At 39.1% G+C, this 20,255-nt stretch overlaps 4 protein-coding genes across 7 annotated transcripts; 2 read left to right on the forward strand and 2 right to left on the reverse strand.

The window, feature by feature from the left end:
- Positions 1-725: 725 nt before the first annotated feature.
- Positions 726-7,543, forward strand: pla2g15 (phospholipase A2, group XV). Its single transcript, XM_065273606.2, has 6 exons — positions 726-1,032; positions 2,529-2,682; positions 5,117-5,235; positions 5,317-5,415; positions 5,500-5,724; positions 5,802-7,543. The coding sequence occupies exons 1-6, from the start codon at positions 903-905 to the stop codon at positions 6,311-6,313; spliced, it is 1,239 nt and encodes a 412-aa protein (XP_065129678.1). The 5' UTR covers positions 726-902; the 3' UTR covers positions 6,314-7,543.
- A 1,153-nt stretch (positions 7,544-8,696) lies between these two features.
- usb1 (U6 snRNA biogenesis 1) lies at positions 8,697-11,281 on the reverse strand. Of its 4 annotated transcripts, none has more exons than XM_065292361.2 (7): positions 11,054-11,281; positions 10,629-10,835; positions 9,502-9,685; positions 9,369-9,422; positions 9,174-9,279; positions 9,015-9,098; positions 8,697-8,885 (listed from the first exon to the last, which is right to left on the reverse strand). In XM_065292361.2, the coding sequence occupies exons 1-7, from the start codon at positions 11,160-11,162 to the stop codon at positions 8,781-8,783; spliced, it is 849 nt and encodes a 282-aa protein (XP_065148433.1). In that variant the 5' UTR covers positions 11,163-11,281; the 3' UTR covers positions 8,697-8,780. The 4 variants fall into 4 exon arrangements, with proteins under 4 accessions (XP_065148433.1, XP_065148435.1, XP_065148434.1 ...); XM_065292363.2 differs by having other exon boundaries at positions 10,629-10,822; positions 11,040-11,270; XM_065292362.2 differs by having other exon boundaries at positions 8,699-8,885; positions 10,629-10,822; positions 11,059-11,280.
- A 351-nt stretch (positions 11,282-11,632) lies between these two features.
- znf319b (zinc finger protein 319b) lies at positions 11,633-17,086 on the forward strand. Its single transcript, XM_065273625.2, has 2 exons — positions 11,633-11,995; positions 12,434-17,086. Exon 2 carries the CDS (start codon positions 12,727-12,729, stop codon positions 14,548-14,550), a length of 1,824 nt encoding a protein of 607 aa, XP_065129697.2. The 5' UTR covers positions 11,633-11,995; positions 12,434-12,726; the 3' UTR covers positions 14,551-17,086.
- Positions 17,087-17,139: 53 nt separating this feature from the next.
- cfap263 (cilia and flagella associated protein 263) lies at positions 17,140-20,242 on the reverse strand. The gene is made up of 8 exons (XM_065273597.2): positions 19,741-20,242; positions 19,417-19,519; positions 19,022-19,174; positions 18,785-18,940; positions 18,471-18,707; positions 18,141-18,248; positions 17,338-17,493; positions 17,140-17,267 (listed from the first exon to the last, which is right to left on the reverse strand). The coding sequence occupies exons 1-8, from the start codon at positions 19,818-19,820 to the stop codon at positions 17,193-17,195; spliced, it is 1,068 nt and encodes a 355-aa protein (XP_065129669.2). The 5' UTR covers positions 19,821-20,242; the 3' UTR covers positions 17,140-17,192.
- Positions 20,243-20,255: the final 13 nt, after the last annotated feature.

The raw sequence follows: 20,255 nt of genomic DNA on the forward strand, positions 1-20,255 counted from the left end.
AACAAATTTTAATAGATTAAACTCAGTGCACATAAAAACAAAAAAAGGTAGAAGAAATGTGCTAAAGATGTTTTGCTGTTTATAAAAAAGATATTTTGACAGTAAAACATTCAAAATATTTTCTTTTCCTTAAGAAACCTTTTTGATCTTTGAACATCATTCTTACACCAGATGGTGAAATATTGATGTTTGGAAATTTTACAAGTTTCAACATCTAAGAACTTGTGCTTGAAACATTGCAAGTTGTTTTGTAAGCAGATACAAACTGTGCATATGCATTTTTATATGAATTTGTTTACAACAAAAACATTTACACAGATGAGCTCATGAATATCCAAATAGATATGAATTAAAATGGTGGATAATTTAAAAAACTATATATCTTTAAAAGCCTTTTAAATATATACACACACAAAAAAAACATAAAATTGAAAAAGCCATTAAAAACATACTACACAACATAAAGTGCATGCATTTGTATTGCATGATCAATGTTATCATTGACTTGATAGTAATTTAAAATGTTAATAATTAATAATAAAAATGAGTAGCTATGTCTAGTAGTTTATATTATTCGGAAAATCTATAAAAATAACAATTCAATAATTCATAAATTACAGCAATTTAGCCATTTCAGCGTTATCTAATTGCATCTCCCGGCCCCGCCCACCAACTCACGAACCCGCCCATCAACTCGATGACTTCGGTCATTGTTTAACAAGTCTAGCCTCTTTAAAAACACCTATTACTTGATCGCCACATTTGTGTTCATCGTGCGGTCACCTTTGTTCAGATCTAGTCCAGACACTTCTTGGGTGACTCCCAAAGCTAAACATGGAGAGATAGAAACAAAAGCATCACTGATTTTGTCAGACAGCAGAGGTTGTGAGCCGTTGAAAGACATGCTTTGCTGCCGTCGCGTGATCATCGCCTCGCTCCAGCTGTGCTTGTTGTTGTCATTCGCTGACAGCAGAAGTTTAAAGAAATGTTCTCGGGGGAATACGTGCTCGGATCGACCGCCTGTGGTTCTCAGTAAGTGTTGCTGTTATTGCAGCTTATCCACTCTGTTGTAATTTCCTTTGGTTTTTCTGTTCTTCCTACTAGTCACAGTTGTTTACTCGTCTCTCAGGATGCGCTGTTGACACTGTAGTCTTGATAAGCCAGATGTTCAAACATTTAATTTTTATGTATTTTGTCATTTATTTAAACGCATTTATAGGATCCAATTGAGGTATGATGTGTTGTAATCAGTCCGTTGTCAAAGGTTTATAACATAATGTGATGCTTTTGAGCCTATTTATCCATTAAAAGATCATTCGAAGCAACTGAAATCAATTTTAGGAAACTGTAAATAAATGTACGAAATGTATAAAATGTCATGAATACATTAATTTTAAGTTGAACTAGTGTCTGTCTTGTTTTCAGCCATATTCGAAGGAGTCTGTCAGTTTTTTTTAGTTAATCTGCGCAAAATTACATCAAACTACCGCGAGAGCGTATGAAAAGCTAAGTGCTTTCCGATTGCTCTCGCGGTACTTTGATGTCATGCGCAGATAGTTCCGCAGCACTGCATGGAGCCGAAGACGGTTTGCTTATTTTCTATCAGGCGGTTTCTCATGACACGGTCATATGACATGAATAAAATGTGACTCCTTATTTTTGTAACACTGCGCAAGCAGTTTTAGTGAGACCAAAACGTGACTTTGCAAACTCGATTGCAAAATTCGTAACTCAACTAATAATTTCACAGCCTTTTATGTCAGAAACTAAACGGCCCGACGGAGACTATTATAGTTTGCATTAAAACCAATACAATTCCCTGTATAACCATTGAATACATTAGAAATCATATCATTGACATGCTATTTATAGTACATGTTAGCCTGACAGCACTTCAAATAATGTATGTGTGTTTATTAAACAATATGGTATTTCCCATTATAGTGCATGTCCAATAAACCATTGTTTTAATGTAGTTAAAACATGAATGCATGGATATCTTTCATAGATTGTTCAAACAAAAAAAAGTATATTATCTCAAGTACACTTTATAGTGTTCGACAAGCCAATATTTGCATGTCAGCTGATAGGAAAATCCTCTTTTTTTGATTTTGTCAAAAGTGTGGTTTTAAGATATGTTGAGGTTTTGCTATTAAATATTTGCAAACGCATTCTAGCCGTGCTGGCTGATGATAAAAAAGGCCATAAGGCTGGCAGGAAACCACATTAAGTGATATTTGAGGGTGTTAAAATGGTTTAAACCAGAATAAACTGCTAGAGATGATTGATGTGTGGGATGCTTAATCGTGAGGTGTTAACTAGGAAGTTTCTTTTGATTGTGTCAGCTTTTTAATCAAGAATCTTTGATCACTAAAGTGCTGCATATTGAGCTTCTTGTGACAGCTGATTAATATTTGATGAATTACTCTTGTGTTATTAATTTTTATTCTTAATGAGTGATAATAGGTTTTACATGGCTTTTAAATGTGCTGTTGTTTGATTGGCATTGATTTTATTTTCCTCTGTAGTTCCAGGAGACCTTGGGAATCAGCTGGAAGCTAAACTTGACAAGCCCAGTGTGGTGCACTACATCTGCTACAAGAAGACCGATTACTTTACATTATGGCTTAACTTGGAGCTGCTGGTGCCGGTGGCCATTGACTGCTGGATCGATAACATGAGGTAAAGCTTATGGTGGGAGGGTGATGTCATATGACCAAGTATTGTCTGAAAGTAGAGCTGGTGGAAAAAAAATCGTCTGCGATTCTCATGTGTGTCACATCAGTAAAGCCGGTTCGGTGGTTTGTAGGAAACCGCTATGACCTGCTTTCAGATGGAGCGGCATTTACTACACAAAGCCATATTTCACCGAAAGCTAGGCAAAATCACGTTCATAATCGTAGAGGATTATCTTCAATTATGAACCCGATTTTGCCTAGCTTCTTGGTGAAATACTGGCCGTTTCTCAATGTCAAGGATACTTCCTTGGCAGGACTAGTCCTTACAAATCACTTCCTTTAGAGGCAAGGCGAGGCTCCTCTTAAGCATTCGGAGAACACGTAAATGGAACAGGCTAGCAAGTGCACGTCAAAAAGGTGTTCTTTTGGCGATGCGCGCATAGGATTGTGGGTGATTTCAGCGCGCGAAGAGCGCAAAGGATACATCATCCTTTCCTGTATATGGAATATTTCTCGAACAAAGGACTCAGTCCTTGGCTGAAATTCCGAGTCTATAAAATAATACGTTAAACAATAGTTATACTATAAACTTTAAATATTTTGACTTTAAAATAAGAAGCTTTCGTTAAACACAGTGCACATGAACGTCAGAACCAGCCACCTCACAAATGACCTGCGTTTGGTTCTACGACGACGCCCTGCTTCACTCCTCAACTTGGTAGAACATGTTGTAAAATGTATTGTGAAAAAAAAATGGGAATAGTAAATAAATTATATTGGATGTAAGTTATAAGAATGAATGAAATATTGTTAACAGTCGTGGTATGCGCAACTAGGCAAACACGTTTTCGTTCATTTTGAATGACGTCATCGAAGTTATGTCCCAGAATGTGCATACTCTTTTGCTACACACTTCCTCACAAAAAGTACATACTTTTAGGTCGTAGTATAAGTAGGCGAATTGGGACTCAGCAACACACAAGAATCGCAGGCAAATTATTTAATTTTTTTGCCCAGCTGTATCTGAAAGCATAATATGGTACTTTTTGCTCCACTAAATTTCCAGCCTGATCTCATGAAAATTCTTACATATTTAAGTTAATCATGCAAAAAAGTACGGTTATTATAAAAAAATCAATAACGAAAACACACCCCTAATCCTAAATTAACATCACAGTGGTGAAGGAAAATCAAACCTACACACAGTTGAGGAGGAATTTTAGCCCATTCTTCCTAGCAGAACTGCTTTAGCTCTGTAATATTCATGCATGCAGCCATTCTGTTGTGGACTTGCTCCTGTGTTTTGGGTCATTGTCCTGTTGCATCACCACCCTTCTACACAGTTTCAGCTGACGTACAGACATTATCCTGAAGAATTATCTGATATACTTGGGAAATTCATCTTCCCCTGGCCAGCTGGCCAGGCCCTGATTCAGCAAAGCAGGCCCAAATCATGTGTTCTTCACCGTACTTTACAGTTAGGATGATGTTTTAATGATAATATGCCGTGCCCTTTCTACGCCAGATGTAGCGCTGTGTTTTTTTCCAATAAGTTAAATCTTAGCTTCATTAGTCTACAAAACATTTTTCCATGTGGAGTGTCAGTGTGCTCTTTTGCAAACTTTAGGCGTGCAGCAATCTTATATTTAGTAAGCAGTGGCTTCTTTCGTGGTGTCCTGCCGTGGATACCCTGCTTGTTCAGTGTTTTACGTATTGTAGACTCATGAACAGAGATGTTAGCAAGTTTCAATGATGCCTTCAAATCTTTGACTGTAAATTTCCAAAAGGTTCACATACTTTTTCTTGTCACTGTATTTTTGTTTTAGTTTTACCCAAGTTAACCTTTACGTGCTTGCTTGAGTTCAAGTAAGAATTAATTAATTTTTAATGTAATTAAGTATTAAATGAAATAACGTGGAGTTACATTTTCAAGTTTATTGGAGTTAAAATACTTCACTAAAATACCATACATTATGCTGCGTTTTTTACATTATGCTATTTAAAATACAGGAATTGAAACCAAAACCGTGCATTTTGAGAAGCTCTGTCATTTATAACCGCATACCTTACACTGATGGTTGAAAACAACAGTTAAAAACACCCCTAATTTTTGTCCAGTAAATGAGACACATTTTGAGCTCTGTGACAACATACCCCAATAGTTTTCACAAAGTAGTTTGCACCTGCAATAATCACAGAGAGAAAAAATATGTATAAACTCATACATAAAACCGCAAATTGCATAAAAATCTACTCATTAAATAAAATTAAATTACACTGCTTCATGTTCAAAAAAAATATTTGGTTATTATATTTATTGGTTTTTCCTAACCCCAAAATAGCTGGAAGAAATCTGAAAAAAGACAAACCAAAGTTCGGAGCTTAATTTTTTACCAATCGCCTGTATAAATCTAATGTGCATATTTTGTGTGTACCAGGTTGCTGTACAATCGGACAACTCACCTCACCGAGTCTCCACCAGGGGTGGAAGTTAGGGTACCTGGATTTGGCCAAACATTTAGTTTAGAATACCTGGATCCAAGCAAAAGAAGTGTGGGTAAGTGGTACATTTTTCATCATGTAAATCTCTACTTGGTACATTTCTACCATTGTTTGACGAGTACCTTGTTTCTTTCAGGAATGTACTTTTTCACCATAGTACAGGCATTGGTTGATTGGGGGTATACAAGGGACGATGATGTACGAGGAGCCCCCTACGACTGGCGTAAAGCCCCAAGTAAGTGTCTCTAGTATTTTACTGCATTGATGATTTACGATTTGAAGATATGACTTTTGTTTTTCTTCTGGTCTGTACTTCTAGATGAAAACAAGGATTATTTCTTGCAACTACAGCATATGATCGAGGAAATGGCTGAGAAGGCTGGAGGTCCCGTGGTCCTGATCGCACACAGCATGGGAAACATGTATACCCTGTACTTCCTTAACCACCAACCGCAGGCGTGGAAGGATCGGTACATTAAAGCTTTTGTGTGTCTCGGACCCCCGTGGGCCGGAGTGGCCAAAACTCTTAGAGTTATGGCAACAGGTGAGACCCAGTTTAATTGTTTAGTCATTGTTTGTACTGTATGAATGTCTAATTTGAACGTTGTGCTCCCATCGCAGGTGACAACAACCGCATTCCTGTCATCAGTCCATTGAAGATTCGTACCCAGCAGCGAACAGCCGTCTCCACCGCTTGGCTCTTCCCGTATGCCCACTCCTGGCCTTCGGACATGGCCCTGGTGACTACCCCTAACACCACGTACACCGTCAAAGACTATCAGCGCTTCTTTAAAGACATTGGCTATGAAGATGGCTGGGCCATGAGGGAGGACACCGAACCCTTGGTCAGCGCGTTGAAGCCTCCGGGGGTTGCCGTTCACTGCCTGTATGGGACTGGCATCCCTACAGCTCAGGCCTACAATTACACAAATTTTCCAGATGGAGAGCCCACCGTCATAAATGGAGAAGGAGACGGGACGGTTAACTTTTTGAGCGCGACACAGTGCAAGCGTTGGATAGGTCAGCAAAAGCATCCTGTCAGTATGAAGGAGCTACCTGGTAATGAGCATGTTGCAATGCTGTTAAACGTGACCACAGTTTCTTACATTAAATCAGTGCTCTTCTCACCGTGATAACATTAAGCCCTTAACTTTGAACTGGTGATTCTGGTTTGCCAAAGAGATGGGAAACGGTTCTGCTTTTAAGGTGGATGTGAATCATTTTGGTTGATCACTTCCCTTGTTGTGGAATTGAGTTTGATCAGGATATATTCGCTTTCTGTGGTTCAGTGCAATCAGAAATTATTGTATAGATTTTAAAGCACATGTAAAAAATTAATTGCCATTTGTTAAAGCAAAATAGCTATAGCCTGCCATTTAATGTCACCTACATTTTTAATCTTTGTAGTTTTCGTAAAATTTACAGATTTATTGCTTTTTTTAAATATCTTTCCAAAGGCCTTTATATCCGAATTGTACTGACACTTCAGTATTTTTGTGCAGTTGACTGTCTGACTAGTATTGATTTTATATATTTGTATCATAGGTCTTTTAAAGGCAGGTTGCACGATTTTTGAGAAACGCTTTGGAAAAGGGAGCCAAGCCGAGTAGCAAAACGCACTTGTAGCCAATCAGCAGTAAGGGTCGTGTCTACTAACCAACATCGTATGTGTGGATCATGTCTATCAAAAGAAGGTCCAGGGGCACGTTCAAGATCAAAACGGTGCGCAACGGGCTCCAGAAACGTTTAAAAAAGAACACAAAGTAGTTGCAACTCTTGCGTCATCACAACAGGGTGTTCAATGCATCACTGTTTCTGTTTAATAAACGTTGTGCAATGTTTTGTCTGGGCTGAACGCAGCCCAGATTCTATTGTGGTAGGGGCGTGTTTTGTTTTCAACAGGTGATTTCAAATGTGAACATTGGCTTTAAGAGATCGTGCACCCCGCCTTTAAATGTTGAATGTACAACATTGATGGATATCTCAATATATTGCTCAATTCAACCTAACGTCTGTGACCACTATTGTGCACTCGGTTTTATTTTTATCTTGTGACTTCTTAAATATGATATAAAATTGTGACGCAAGCGATTTCTACTTTTTTAAAGAGTATTGGAAATGGTTACACTTTACAATAAGGTTGTATTTGGAAACAATAGTAAATGCATCATAAATGTAACAAACTAGCAATTTTACAGATTTGTTTTATTAATCTGGGGTACTTTTAATTGATACTTTTCAGTGTTAATTTGCATTCATGATGCATTAACTAATGTTAATTTATGCATTGTAAAATTTGCATTTGTTTTTGTAGATTCAAAAATGAACCTATAGATTAATAAATGCTATACGTTTCAATGTTCCATTGTGTTATTCCATTAACTTCCACTTGTTGTAAGAGTTACCAAGGGGGGTTAAAATGAAAAAGAGATGATTGTCAACTATGCGCACCCACACACACACCTGGAGCAAGCCATTACCGCAGCGACTTTCGGATTATAAGCCCATGTGTACAAGTTCAGTAGTTCCTAACCTTTTTCATTTAAAGGGATAGTTCACTTTAAAATGAAAATTCTGTCATCATTTATTCATCCTCATCTTGTTCTAAACCTGTATGAATTTATTTTTTCTGATGAACACAAAAAAAAGATATTGTAGAAATTATGGTAAACACACAGCAGATAGTGACCATAGACTTCCATAGTAGGAAAAAATATTTTGGAAGTATTGTGATAAATGATGTAGAAAATATTGTGATAAATGATGGTAAGCACACAGTTGACGGTACCCATTAAATTTCATCATATTTTTTTATTCCTACTATGGAAGTTTATGGTCACTATCTGCTGTGTGTTAACCATCATGTTTCAAAATATATTATTTTGTGTTCATCAGAAAAAAAAGAAATTCATACAGGTTTAGGAAACATACGGATGAGTAAATGACAGAATTTTCGTTTTAAAGTAAACTATCCCTTTAAGTACACACATGACAATTTGAGTCCATCAAACCGGCAACATCTGTCTTTCCCTTTGAATTTGCTGTTACATTGAGCGAGCTAAATTGAAATAAGTATTTTACACAAGTGAATATTTTAAATATGGCATTGTTAGCTAATTTTATAATTTTTTTTTTTTTAATTAGTGGAAAATGTTATGCATTTCAAGCTCAAAGCATATCAAAAGGTATTCCCATGTATACTCCGGAACCCCCTAAGGGGGGTCCGGACCCCAGGTTGAGAACCACTGAACTAGATGAATACTTGAAGTAGGGCCTGGTATATGGTATTCTATGATCAACATTACCGAAAAATGAAAAGTGGAACTACATCTTTAGTTTTCAGGATGTGGTGAATTGCAGAGACAGGTTGGACATACCAGATACCCTGTAAGAGGAATGCAAACCGGTACGGTTGCAGCTGAAACAAGGAACAAGTACACAGTATGGATTCACCACAATGCAGTTCTGTGTAACAAAATCATCACAAACATTGTAAAACATTTCATATCAAGGTATTTTATTGTAAAAATATTACATTTTGCATAAAAATATCCAAATTTAACACATACATACATTTTTGGAACAATCAAGAATGTACGTTTACTGGAGAGGAAACAGAAAGACTTTATTTCCTGATTTGCAACGGACCTCCTTGCAGTTTAGTGGAATGTGAAACGGACCATCCTCATGCTTATCAACAAGACCCTGTTAAGAGTAAAGCATAGGTTACTATAGTTCAAACCCTACACCACGACCTTTGCTTCAATCAATACTTTAAAAAAGCAGTCTTGTCATTGTTTAACCTGTGATGCAAATTTGAGTTGGTATCGATACCTGCAATTCTGATAAACATTCCCTTTTCAGTCTTTCTGTTTGATCACCCACACACCATGCAAGACTTACATGGAAAGATGGATCCTGTGGAGAAATAGTGGCCATGAGTCTTTATACACACATTTTACCGAATCTTTGTTTACAATTCACAATATTAACCTTATAAAAAGTGCTGAGGTTGAATTCATTCATGGTTTGATCCACAATTTTAATGAGCTCGAGCAACTGAGGCTTCCCAGTGGTGATTTCCATACCGAGGAAAGTCCTGAATGACATTCCAAACATTTTATTAAAACATTGCACTGCCCATTATTAGAAATGAAAATAAACTAGGTATTAACAGTAATAAAATACCTCGTCTTCTCAGCATTACAATACACCCTAAGTGTATCCGCCAAGCAGAAAAACCTAAAGAAACAATCTTGGTCACAAACACACACAAAAATGACTTGGGCATAAATAAAAAAGCGTAAGGAGGATAACAGACTTCCGAAACTGTGTTAAGCTGGTCCGAATGGACTGGATGAATGGCTGGATCCAGTGATGTCGTAAAACCACCGTCTTTGAGATGCTGACATGAAACTCTTCACACGGGGTCAGAGATATGCTGTGAGAAACTGCAGCCTCTATTATTTTGTCGAGGAGCTCCTGGAACCCCTCTACTGGGTCATCTGCAAAAAGGTCAAAGGTCAATCAGACAAACTACAGAGTTGATAAACAATACAGATTCTAACAGTTTCTTATTATTCCAGTAGGATTTGATGATGTCTTTTGGTGTCCGTTCACCACCAGATAACATCCCACCAACAGAACCCAACACATTACCATATCATATAGATTATTTATTATAACATGTTAAAGTGTAACTAAACCCTAAACCAATTTTTTTAGTTAATGATCTGTAAGAATGGGGCTTTATAAGTGCTGTTCATTGATTTGAATAACTTTTTCGACATTTGGGTATAAAGTGTTTCAATGGTGTAAAAACATTTGAGTGCTGCCCCAGTCAGGTTGAACGGTGGCTACTGCAGTTGAATTTTCCTTTTGGATGTTGAGGTACTGCGTGACGCAAGCGGTATGATCCTACGTAAGCAGGTTCAAGCTCACCATGCCCTTGTTACGATATCACTACACACACTAGCTCAGTTCGTTCACTCTATCTCCATTGGGGTCTGCCCACTTTTCTTGCATTTTTTCAAATATTGCCAGTGGGTGGAGTCAGGCTCTGACCAGGGGTTTAGTTACTCTTTAAAATTGACACTTTGTGGGTGTGAGCAAAATGCCTTTTGGGTGTGTCCTTTTAAATGCAAATGAGTTCATCTCTGCACTAAATGGCAGTGCCGTGGTTGGATAGTGCAGATTAAGGGGTGGTTTTATTCCCTTCTGACATCACAAGGGGAGCCAAATTTCAATTACCTTTTGTTTCACATGCATGCAGAGAATGGTTTACCATTACTAAGTTACTGGGTTAATCTTTTTCACATTTTCTAAGTTAATACAAGCACTTGGGACCCAATTATAGCACTTAAACATTTTCATAATATGTCCCCTTTAAAACCAATAGAACTCTCATTATAACATTAAAATAAAAAAACACCCTGACAAAGTTCTTACATGGTAAGTACACGTATGTGGCCCAGTTGCCCCGCTGGTGCTGGAAGGAGCGCAGTCTTCCTCCATGATCTTTAATGTTGTCAATCCACTGCTCTTCTGATTCTTTAAACATCTCCTTAACAGACTCAGGCAGGGGCAGACGAGGTGTCATGATACCTTTCCTATTAACAGATGCACCATCCAAAGGCTCCTCCCTTAGAAAATGAACTATGGTTTTATTATGGTAAAAGGGAAGTAAGCGTTTTTTTTTGGGGGGGGGGCAGTCCGATTGATGGTCATTTACAAATATGGTTAAATTATTCTTAGTGTAGTGAGATTATGATGAATTTGTGGTCACTGTGGTTGTACTACAAACACAATTTGTAAATCTGATGGGCTAGCAAATAAAGCGTGAATTGAAACAGTACACACATGATGAAACGCACCAAACCTGGTTTCAGAGTCAGGTTTTGCTCTTTTTTGAGGAGGCGAGCCGTCATCTTTGGAGGAATTTTCAGTTTCATCTTCGGAGCTGCTGCTGTAACCGACGATCATACTACAACATAAAATCCTGAGCAAATGAGCAAAACCTATTTTTAGCAAACCACACTCTCAAATCTGTGATGACAAGATGCTGCTTCCGTTGAAAACAAACGATGTCTCTTTATCATGGTTCCCTACTACAACAAGCGCACATTCGAATGGTTCCGCCTGTTTAAGATTCCGTCTCTTTAACACAATCGTACATGTTTTAAAGCAAATGTTATTATGTGCACAAATGTTCAATATATAAAATAACCTTGCATTTTAAAATTCATTTAGGGACAAATATAAAGAGCCTGCATGTACAAATGCAGATTTGTACTTACCGAAACCATCAAGTTTGAGAAATTCTCCAAAATCTAATTTATAATACAATATTAACTTGACACTACTTTAAAGTAGTAATAGTCACACTTTAATGCGTTTAATTTGTGTTGTTCGATGTTTGAACCTTAACACCCAAATGCGTTTTTGAATAAAATAAATGAAGTTCCGGTATGGTTTGTGAGGATGCCCAATTATGTGTTATACAGGTTCCCGTGCAGCTGTCGGGGTTTTGGTGGTCAGCGGGCTCAGACCGAAATAAAACACACACTATGTATTGGTCTCTCCCCACCAACCTGCTCCATTAAATGCACTGCAAACGCCGAAAATACTGGAAATTTAAGTTTTTACCGAGCGACTGGAGAGTTGGCGGGGTTTGCGTGTTTTTGTAGGCACGGAGCAGGGGGTGCGGCCTAGCAGACAGACACAACGGACCTGAGGAGCATTCGCGGCCTTACAGACGATTATGTGCTTATTTTAATTCTGGGAATAAACATGCATGGTACCCGGTACTAAAGAAGGTAAATGCATTTTTGATTATAACTGAATACGACGTGTATGGCAGGACAAAAATGCGCTAAAGCTAAAGTTAGCATGTTAGCCAGTATTCGTTAGCCATTTTGCGAAGCTGTGTGTTTTTCCGGTGGTTTGAAAACATGCCTGTTTAATATATGTTTGACATACATTTTGGATAATTCAATGTGGAGCTGGTTTATGTTAAAAACCTGCCATTGGTATATGCACATAGCATATATAAGTGAGTTCTGTGTAAACAAATGCTTCCTTGTGTGTCATTTCATTTATAACCCATGCATGATTTGGTATAGCACCAATTTATTCAAAGAGAGAGACATTAAATATTGTGGATTAAGGGGAATTCGCTCTGTACCCTAGATGTTTGGAGCACTGTATTGTAATTTTCATCCCGTCCTAACCATGTCCTTGTTTATTCCTTATAGGGCTGAATCAGATTATGATAACTGAAGGTTGATCTTCTTCACCGAGTCAAACTTCACTATCCCACACAAACGCATCTTGGGCGGATACTCGCATCCCTGTGAGCCAAAGAGCATTACCGAAAGAACAATTCGATTTTTCTTCAGCTGTCGTCTTTACAAGAGCTGTCAAAATAAGTTCCTCTCTGCCTCCCCACGTCTCCCATCGTGGGCAGTCCAATAATCCCTTCCCCCTGGATTCACACGGTAAGAGGTCCAACTACGGCACAAAGCTGAATCCGTACACCAGAGCCCGTATGACGGAGGCGTGGCAGCAGCACTCTGTTGCCCCGCCTCCAGTGGTGCACACCATACCTCCAGGTGCGGACGCTCTGGGATGCACCGTCTATGGCATTGTCCTCGACACTGCGCTTCAACAGCAGCAGTCCCAGCAGCAGCAACAACAACAACAGCAGCAGCAGCATCATGGTCAGCAGCAGCACAACCAACAGCCGCATCCGGCACAAGCGCAGCAACCCTCCCTTCATGTAGGCAACGAGGGCGGGCACAAGTGTGGCGCGTGCGGCCATGATATCTCTCATCTGGCTAATCCGCACGAGCACCAGTGCATGGTTAGCCAAGATCGGTCTTTCCAGTGCACACAGTGCCTTAAGATCTTCCACCAAGCCACTGATTTGTTGGAACACCAGTGCGTGCAGGTGGAGCAGAAACCATTTGTGTGTGGAGTGTGCAAAATGGGATTCTCCCTGCTGACCTCTCTAGCACAGCACCACAATGCCCATAACAGCACTAACCCTATGAAGTGCTCCATATGTGAAAAAACCTATCGACCGGGTTCCTCTGGAAATGCCACGCCCACTTCGTCCACCAGCAATGCAGGGCAGCCGGCGAACGATGAAGCGTCATCCAGCGGGAGCGCTGCCGTTGGGACGTCCGGCCAGCCTACGTTTGAGCCTTCACAGCCTGAGAAGCCCTACAAGTGTTCTGTGTGTTCCAAAGGCTTTCGCCATTTGTCCGAGCTGACCCGTCACGAGCGCGTCCACACGGGCGAGAAGCCGTTTAAATGTGAAACGTGCGACAAAAGCTTTAGCCAGTCTTCTCACCTAGCCCACCATCAGCGCACGCACAGCTCCGAACGACCGTTCAAGTGCGCGGTGTGCGAGAAGAGCTTCAAGCATCGCTCTCACCTCGTGCGGCACATGTACGCCCACTCGGGCGAGCACCTGTTCAAGTGCAACCTCTGCGAATTGCATTTCAAAGAGTCTTCCGAGCTTCTGCACCACCAGTGTCAGCCGCAGGGCGCCCGACCGTTTCGCTGCGCCACATGCGGGAAGGGCTTCAAGCGTCCGTCCGACCTGAGGCAACACGAGCGTACGCACTCCGAAGAACGCCCTTTTCATTGCGAAGACTGCCAGATGAGCTTTAAACAGCAGTATGCCCTGGTGCGGCATCGCCGCACGCACAAGGCCTCCGCCGACCGCCCCTTCAAATGCAACCTGTGCGACAAGGGCTTCCTGCAGCCGTCCCACCTGTTGTACCACCAGCACGTTCACGGCATGGATAACCTCTTCAAGTGCGCCTCCTGCGGCAAGGGCTTCAGTCAGTCCGGGGAGCTTCTGCGTCACAAATGTGGCGAGGCCTCATCGACACCCACGAATCCGGACAAGCCCTACAAGTGTGACGTGTGCGGAAAGGCTTACAAAAAGGCGACCACGCTGCAGAGGCATCAAAATTCCCACTGCACCGAGAAGCCTCTCAAATGCTCGCTGTGTGACCGTCGCTTCCTGTCCTCCTCGGAGTTCGTGCAGCACCGATGCGACCCGTCAAGGGAAAAACCTTTGAAGTGTCCCGACTGCGAAAAACGCTTCAAGTACTCCTCGGAGATGCAGAGGCATAGACGCGTCCACACCGGGGAGAAGCCTTATAAGTGTGCCAGCTGCGACAAGGGCTTCAAGCAACGTGAGCACCTGGCCAAGCATCAAAGCGTGCATGCCAGAGATGCCCAGTTTAAGTGTGTGTGGTGTGGAGAACGTTTCGCTGATCTGGGAGCTCTTCAGGAGCATACGGTTCAGCACACGGCCGAAAGTGGAGGCTACCCTGTGTCCTCTCTCATTCAATAATCTAAAGGTTATAGAAAGCATCAAAACGTATTCCCCGTTCCAAATTCTTCATGTAAATTATACCCTGTTTTCTTTGATACATACATTATTCATATATTCAAGTAGTATGCCCTTTTTTCCCCGTAATTACTGAATTATTCAATTTGATTTGCTGTGGTTTTTCGAGAGACGGCATGTTGCGAAAAATCAACATAGTTAATAGGTAAACTGTTGAAGACCAATTGTGCGTTTACATTTGGATCTTGTACGGGCAACAAATTTTATTCCCGAAAGCAGTGATTGTCCACTCCTATAGGGCATTTGCTAACTTGTAAGTGGATGTGATGCGCGAATAATCGGCATCCGAAACTATTCGACCGAAAAAAAATTCTTGGACACCTAAAGTGCACACTCCCGAAATGTTTGCTGCATTTATAAAGCGCGCGTCCCTCTTACACTACGCTAGTTGCTATATATTTGCGTCATCAAAAAGTTACAAACGTAAACTGTAAAAATATTTTGGTCTATTCTTTTATTCGAAATGTATGAAAATGTTTTCAGACGAATATTTTCTGTTGCCGAACATTCGTTGCATCTAAGTACAAAACCACCCCATTTATTCTCTTGAATTGACAAATTAAATAATTCAGCTATACTTTCACTTGTTCAGGTTGCCTCTCATTTTAATTATTTTTATACGTGCATAACAACTAGAAATGAGAAACTATACTCTAATTGTAGCTATGCTCCAGTACGAGTGTATTACACTCGCAACATTGCAAAAAGTTTAAAACCAGTTGTACATATAATCGAGAAACATTCTTCAGTCTCCTACATTTAGTTTGCCCACATCTAACCGAAAATGTGAATATAAAAGGGGACAAATTGTGCTGTTATGAACTCTTTGAGCTGTATGTATATGAGCGTTCCCTTTGTGGTGGTAACTAATGGTATGTACCAAAAACCATCAACGTACTGTACCGCACCTCTTAACGGGACAGATCGTTAACCAGCAGAAGTTTAAGGACCGCCAAAGGTCCAAACAGTTATACATAATTATATAGAATCTATATAGAAATGTAAACTTCACTCATGTATACGAACAATTCACGTCACTACAGTACACTGTCCTGAATTGCCTACAACCCTCAAAAGGCTGTATTACTGTATGTACATAGTTAGTATGTATGCAACTTGTTTACTAGTCCTGTCATTAGATATTACGTTGTCATTCTTAAACTGCAAACTATTTTATAAGTAGCTTAACATTATGTGCATTCTGATTCACACGTTCTTACGTTTTGTTTCCCATTTGCCTTTTTTTAATTAATCTCAGCCTCTTTGTAGATGTAGTTTGGATTGTAGTTGGTGTGTTGAAGGTTGTGTGAAAGTTTTATACAAACGTTTTAGCCCCTTGTGTTTTTTTATTTTGCCGTAGGGACTGTGTCGCTTTTCTCTAGTACCATCATCTCTCACCTAAAGAAAAGTATAAGTTTCTTCCATTTTGTACAGATTTATTCTTTTTTATCTCTTAACCTGCCAACATCGTGTCTTGCCAGCAGTCTTTTGCCCTCCATACATTATCATAAGGGCTTTTTTATTATTCTTTTATATAAAATGCAAGATCAAAGAAATTTGGATTTTGGTTACCCAGGATCCAAGTATTAGTTTTGGCCTGTACGACTTTGTTGGATACTCATCAGATAACAAAATAAGCTGTTTTTGGTAAACCTTTTATTTACATTTACTACAGTTATAGCACATACTGTATTTGTGATTTAGATGGTAAATGGTACTTTTTGATACGGAGTACTGTTTAGCCCCTGATAGTGATATAAATTCATTTAAATCGAATTTTCTTTACCCCCTTTACCCAAAACACAATGTCCCATCATCTTGTGCAGTATTATGTATGTTAACCGAAGGTGCCGGTCTTTAAACATCTCCTTCCAAGTTTTCTTTGTCAAATCCTGCACAGTGGGGTAAGAGGGGTGAAAATAACACTTTAGCCTTAAGCTGGGGCATCTAGGTGCTTTACAGACCCTTTCGCCTCCAAATTTCTCCCACATCCTCTTTATAATATCTATCTATCCATTGTTTTTAAATACCAAGGGGCATTAAGTATCAAAGAGCAGTTGGGATTTGAATACAAAGCATGTTGTTGTTTTTGTTGTTGTTCTCATGTTTGTATATTAATTTTTTTATTAATATCGTTTAAAATCTCTATATAAATATCTATTCTCGGCAGAAGTGTCACAACCACAGGGGAAGGTTAAAGGAGATCGAGTTAGATCCTTCATTTGTATGGATGTGATTGGCCTTCCTCTATGGTTTTGAGACCTCTCCACCGTGCATGCCTGCTGTGTTAGTTCCTGTATCCCGTTCCAAGTATTTGCGCGTTTGCGCGCTCATACTTCTTAGCTTTTTTCGAATTGTAGACTGTGGATGAGCTAGTAAGAAAACTTCATGTGGCGGTTGATGTGACATTCATGATAAAATATCTGTATGTAGCATTTAATATACACAGCACTAACTAATAAACCTTTTCATTAATAAAGTATGGTATTCTTTTATTGTTTACATTGAACAACATTTGAGCAAAAAAGACTTTTTAGGACGCTAGGTACTTAAAGCCCACACAGATCTGCATCTAAGGTTGTTCCTCACGGACGTGACGATCCAACTCCAGCAGAGATCCGAAGCTTGTCCCACTCTTTAGTGTATGTTTTTAATGCCATCTGAAAATGTTATAATCATTAGATCATGTGAAGATAAACTCTGGAATTCTTCTCTGGAAAAAATCCTCACCTCTGCGATCTCCACCTTGCGTTCCCAGGCTTTGACGCTCTTCACCAACTGGCTGTGGGAGTCTACAACTTTGATATATTGTAGAACATGTGGTACTTGAAAGTCGGCCAACTGACCCCTGAGCTTCCGGTTCAGGGCCTCCGCTTTGCTCCGCTCCTGTCAGGAAAAAGGATCTGTGTTAGGAAGTGTGCCCAATATAATGCAACACTAACACCTTTTGGCAGAATGATATGCATTTTTTTTTTACAAGAGTATTGTCACTTTATAAAGTAGCTCAGTGGTTATTCACTGCCATCCTGGTTGGTATCTGAACTTTGTTTAGATACTAAAATCTTAAGAAGAGCAGCATTAAAGATTAAAGGGATAGTTTACCCAAAATTCTATCATTATTTAATCACCTTCATGTTGTTCTATAGACCTGTATATATTTTTTTTATGATGAAACAAAGAAATTTTGATAAATGATGGTAAGCACACAACTGGTGAAACCATTGACTTCCATAGTAGGATAAACAAATATTAAAGTAGTATTTGTGATAAATTAAGATATTTTGATAAATGATAGTAAGCACACAGTTGACAGTTCCCATTAAATTCCAAAGGATTTGTTTTCCCTACTATGGAAGTCAATGGGTTCCACCAGCCGTGTGCTTATCATTTATCACATTTCTTCTTTTGTGTTTATAAGAAAAAAAGAAAATCATACTTAGGGTGAGTACATTTTTGGGTGAACTATCCCTTTAGATCTGTGTTGATCTTTCTGCTAGTAGCTAGTAAAATCAATGTTGTAAAGACATCCAGACCTCTTCTGCTTGCTTGGTCTCTTCCTCCATCTTAACCATTAATCTCCTACGTGAAGCGATGTCACTGCTTAGCGCATCTGACTCTTGTGTCAAGGTCTGAAGCTTTTCCTGTAAGACAGGGATATCAAGATTTATCAATTTTGCAGGTACATCCATCCACCATACCTTTAGTAAAGGCCAACAGTTGCTGTTTTCAAATTGTGTTGCAAGGCCTTATACTATCCTGAAATTGGTGGTGTGTAGTTTTGCAAAGGCCGTGTTTATGCACAGTGCTGCATTAAAATAATTTACACTGATATCTTTATCTTGATGGTCAGTCGAACATCTCACCTTGCTAGAGTTCAAAGCATGCAAGGTGTTGCCCGCGAGAAGTTTGAGCTCCAGATGCTTGTGGTTTTGGTTATCCAGTTGCGTATGAGATTTGATGTTCTCAATCTTGAGCTTTTCAAAGTCCAGCGGCGTCAGGCCCTGAACCATCGTTTCCTGCTGTTTTATCTGGATCTGTAGTTTTCGTTTATGGGCTAGGAGTGCTGCATTCTGCTGATGCAACTTCTCAATCAGGTTGTCCTAAAAACGGTTTGGAAATCTGATTGAATTATGAACAGCCGTTCACAACAGAAATCTGAACCGAAATGTTATTTTACCTTGGCTTTCTTTCTATTCTCAATGTATCTGATAACCTTCTCAACGTTCATCGTCATGCTCTTTTTATCCTGCAGTGCTTTACCAATGTCACGATCAAACTGGCCACTTTCCTTTTTAACCTCCGCCAAGTGGACATCAGCTTCTTCAAGAGTTGCCTAAGGAGAAAAGTATGGAGTATGCTTGTGAGATGTTTGTAACAGGGCCAAATCAGCTTGTTTTTTCTGTTGCCTAATAACCTTGTAGTTGTCCAGTGATCTCTCTGTATCGCATTTAAGTCTCTTCAGATCTTCACTTATTTGTTTATGTACACTCTGGGCGACCTCACATTGCTGCTCCATTGTAAGCAATTGTCTTTCTGGAGCAGGTTCTCTTGTCTTTCTTCCTCGACTCTGACGTAAGAATGTTGAAAATAAAATTAATAACACACAACCCATGAGAATTTATTGAAAAATGTTACAAAAATGTGCATGTACAGATATGCAACAATAAAAATACTTTTATTTATAAATAAAATGTATGATAATAACTTATCATTCCATAACAAGCATTACGTCGTTTAAAGCACAACATAAAATTTATTTTAAGCACACTGGTTAGACATGTTTAAGGAATGACGTATAAAAACGAGTACCGTTTCCATCTGTGATGCCATCTCTGATTCAGCCCGTGTTTCCATCCAGCTAGTGTATCGTTTCCAGATATCGATCTCTGCTTGTAGCACAGCATTACGGCGTCTAATATTAGGAAATAAATAGGCTATTAATTTTTGTAAATGTAATGTTTATACGAGACGAACTGACTGCTGTGGGTTTAAATCATGGATGACTGACGTGGCTCATGCCTAGTCAAATAAACTGCTAAATTACATTTTAAAAATATCAATACACGAACTAATAATAAAGGTAGTTTTTGATATAACCTGGGTCTATTTCTATATAAAGTGTTTGTGCCTTACTTCAAATCCTCTACAAGTTCCGCATTGGTTTTACGGTCCTCTCGCGTCTCCGCCATGGTTGCTATGGTAAACGTTGCCATGAGCTCGATTTTGTAGATAAATTGTGATATATATTTATAAATGTATTATTAATGACTGTGATTTTTTTAAGATAAGCCTATTATAATATAAAATCAAGTAAATAAATTAAAGTAAATAAACTTTTTAATGTGACACATTGTGACTATATTTAACTATATATATGCAATGGTAACTTCCTATTTAATCTTTTTTTGTGTGAGTTTGTGAAAAGTCTTGGTTTCAGTTCAGAAGTCTCGATGTTTTGTTTGTTAGTTTTTGCACCTTGGCCTCTTTTATTTTTAGTTATTTATTTTAGTGCTCTGCTGTGTTAAATAAATGCTTGTGCATTTAAACTACTTTAAAAAAAATATTAAATAAAATCAAAATCAAAATGTTTGTCACTAATTTCAAATATATTTTTAAATTGTCGCATAGCAACGGACAGGACATGCCCA

The sequence above is a fragment of the Paramisgurnus dabryanus genome, chromosome 23 (assembly GCF_030506205.2).
Source record: "Paramisgurnus dabryanus chromosome 23, PD_genome_1.1, whole genome shotgun sequence".
Lineage (NCBI taxonomy): Eukaryota > Metazoa > Chordata > Actinopteri > Cypriniformes > Cobitidae > Paramisgurnus > Paramisgurnus dabryanus.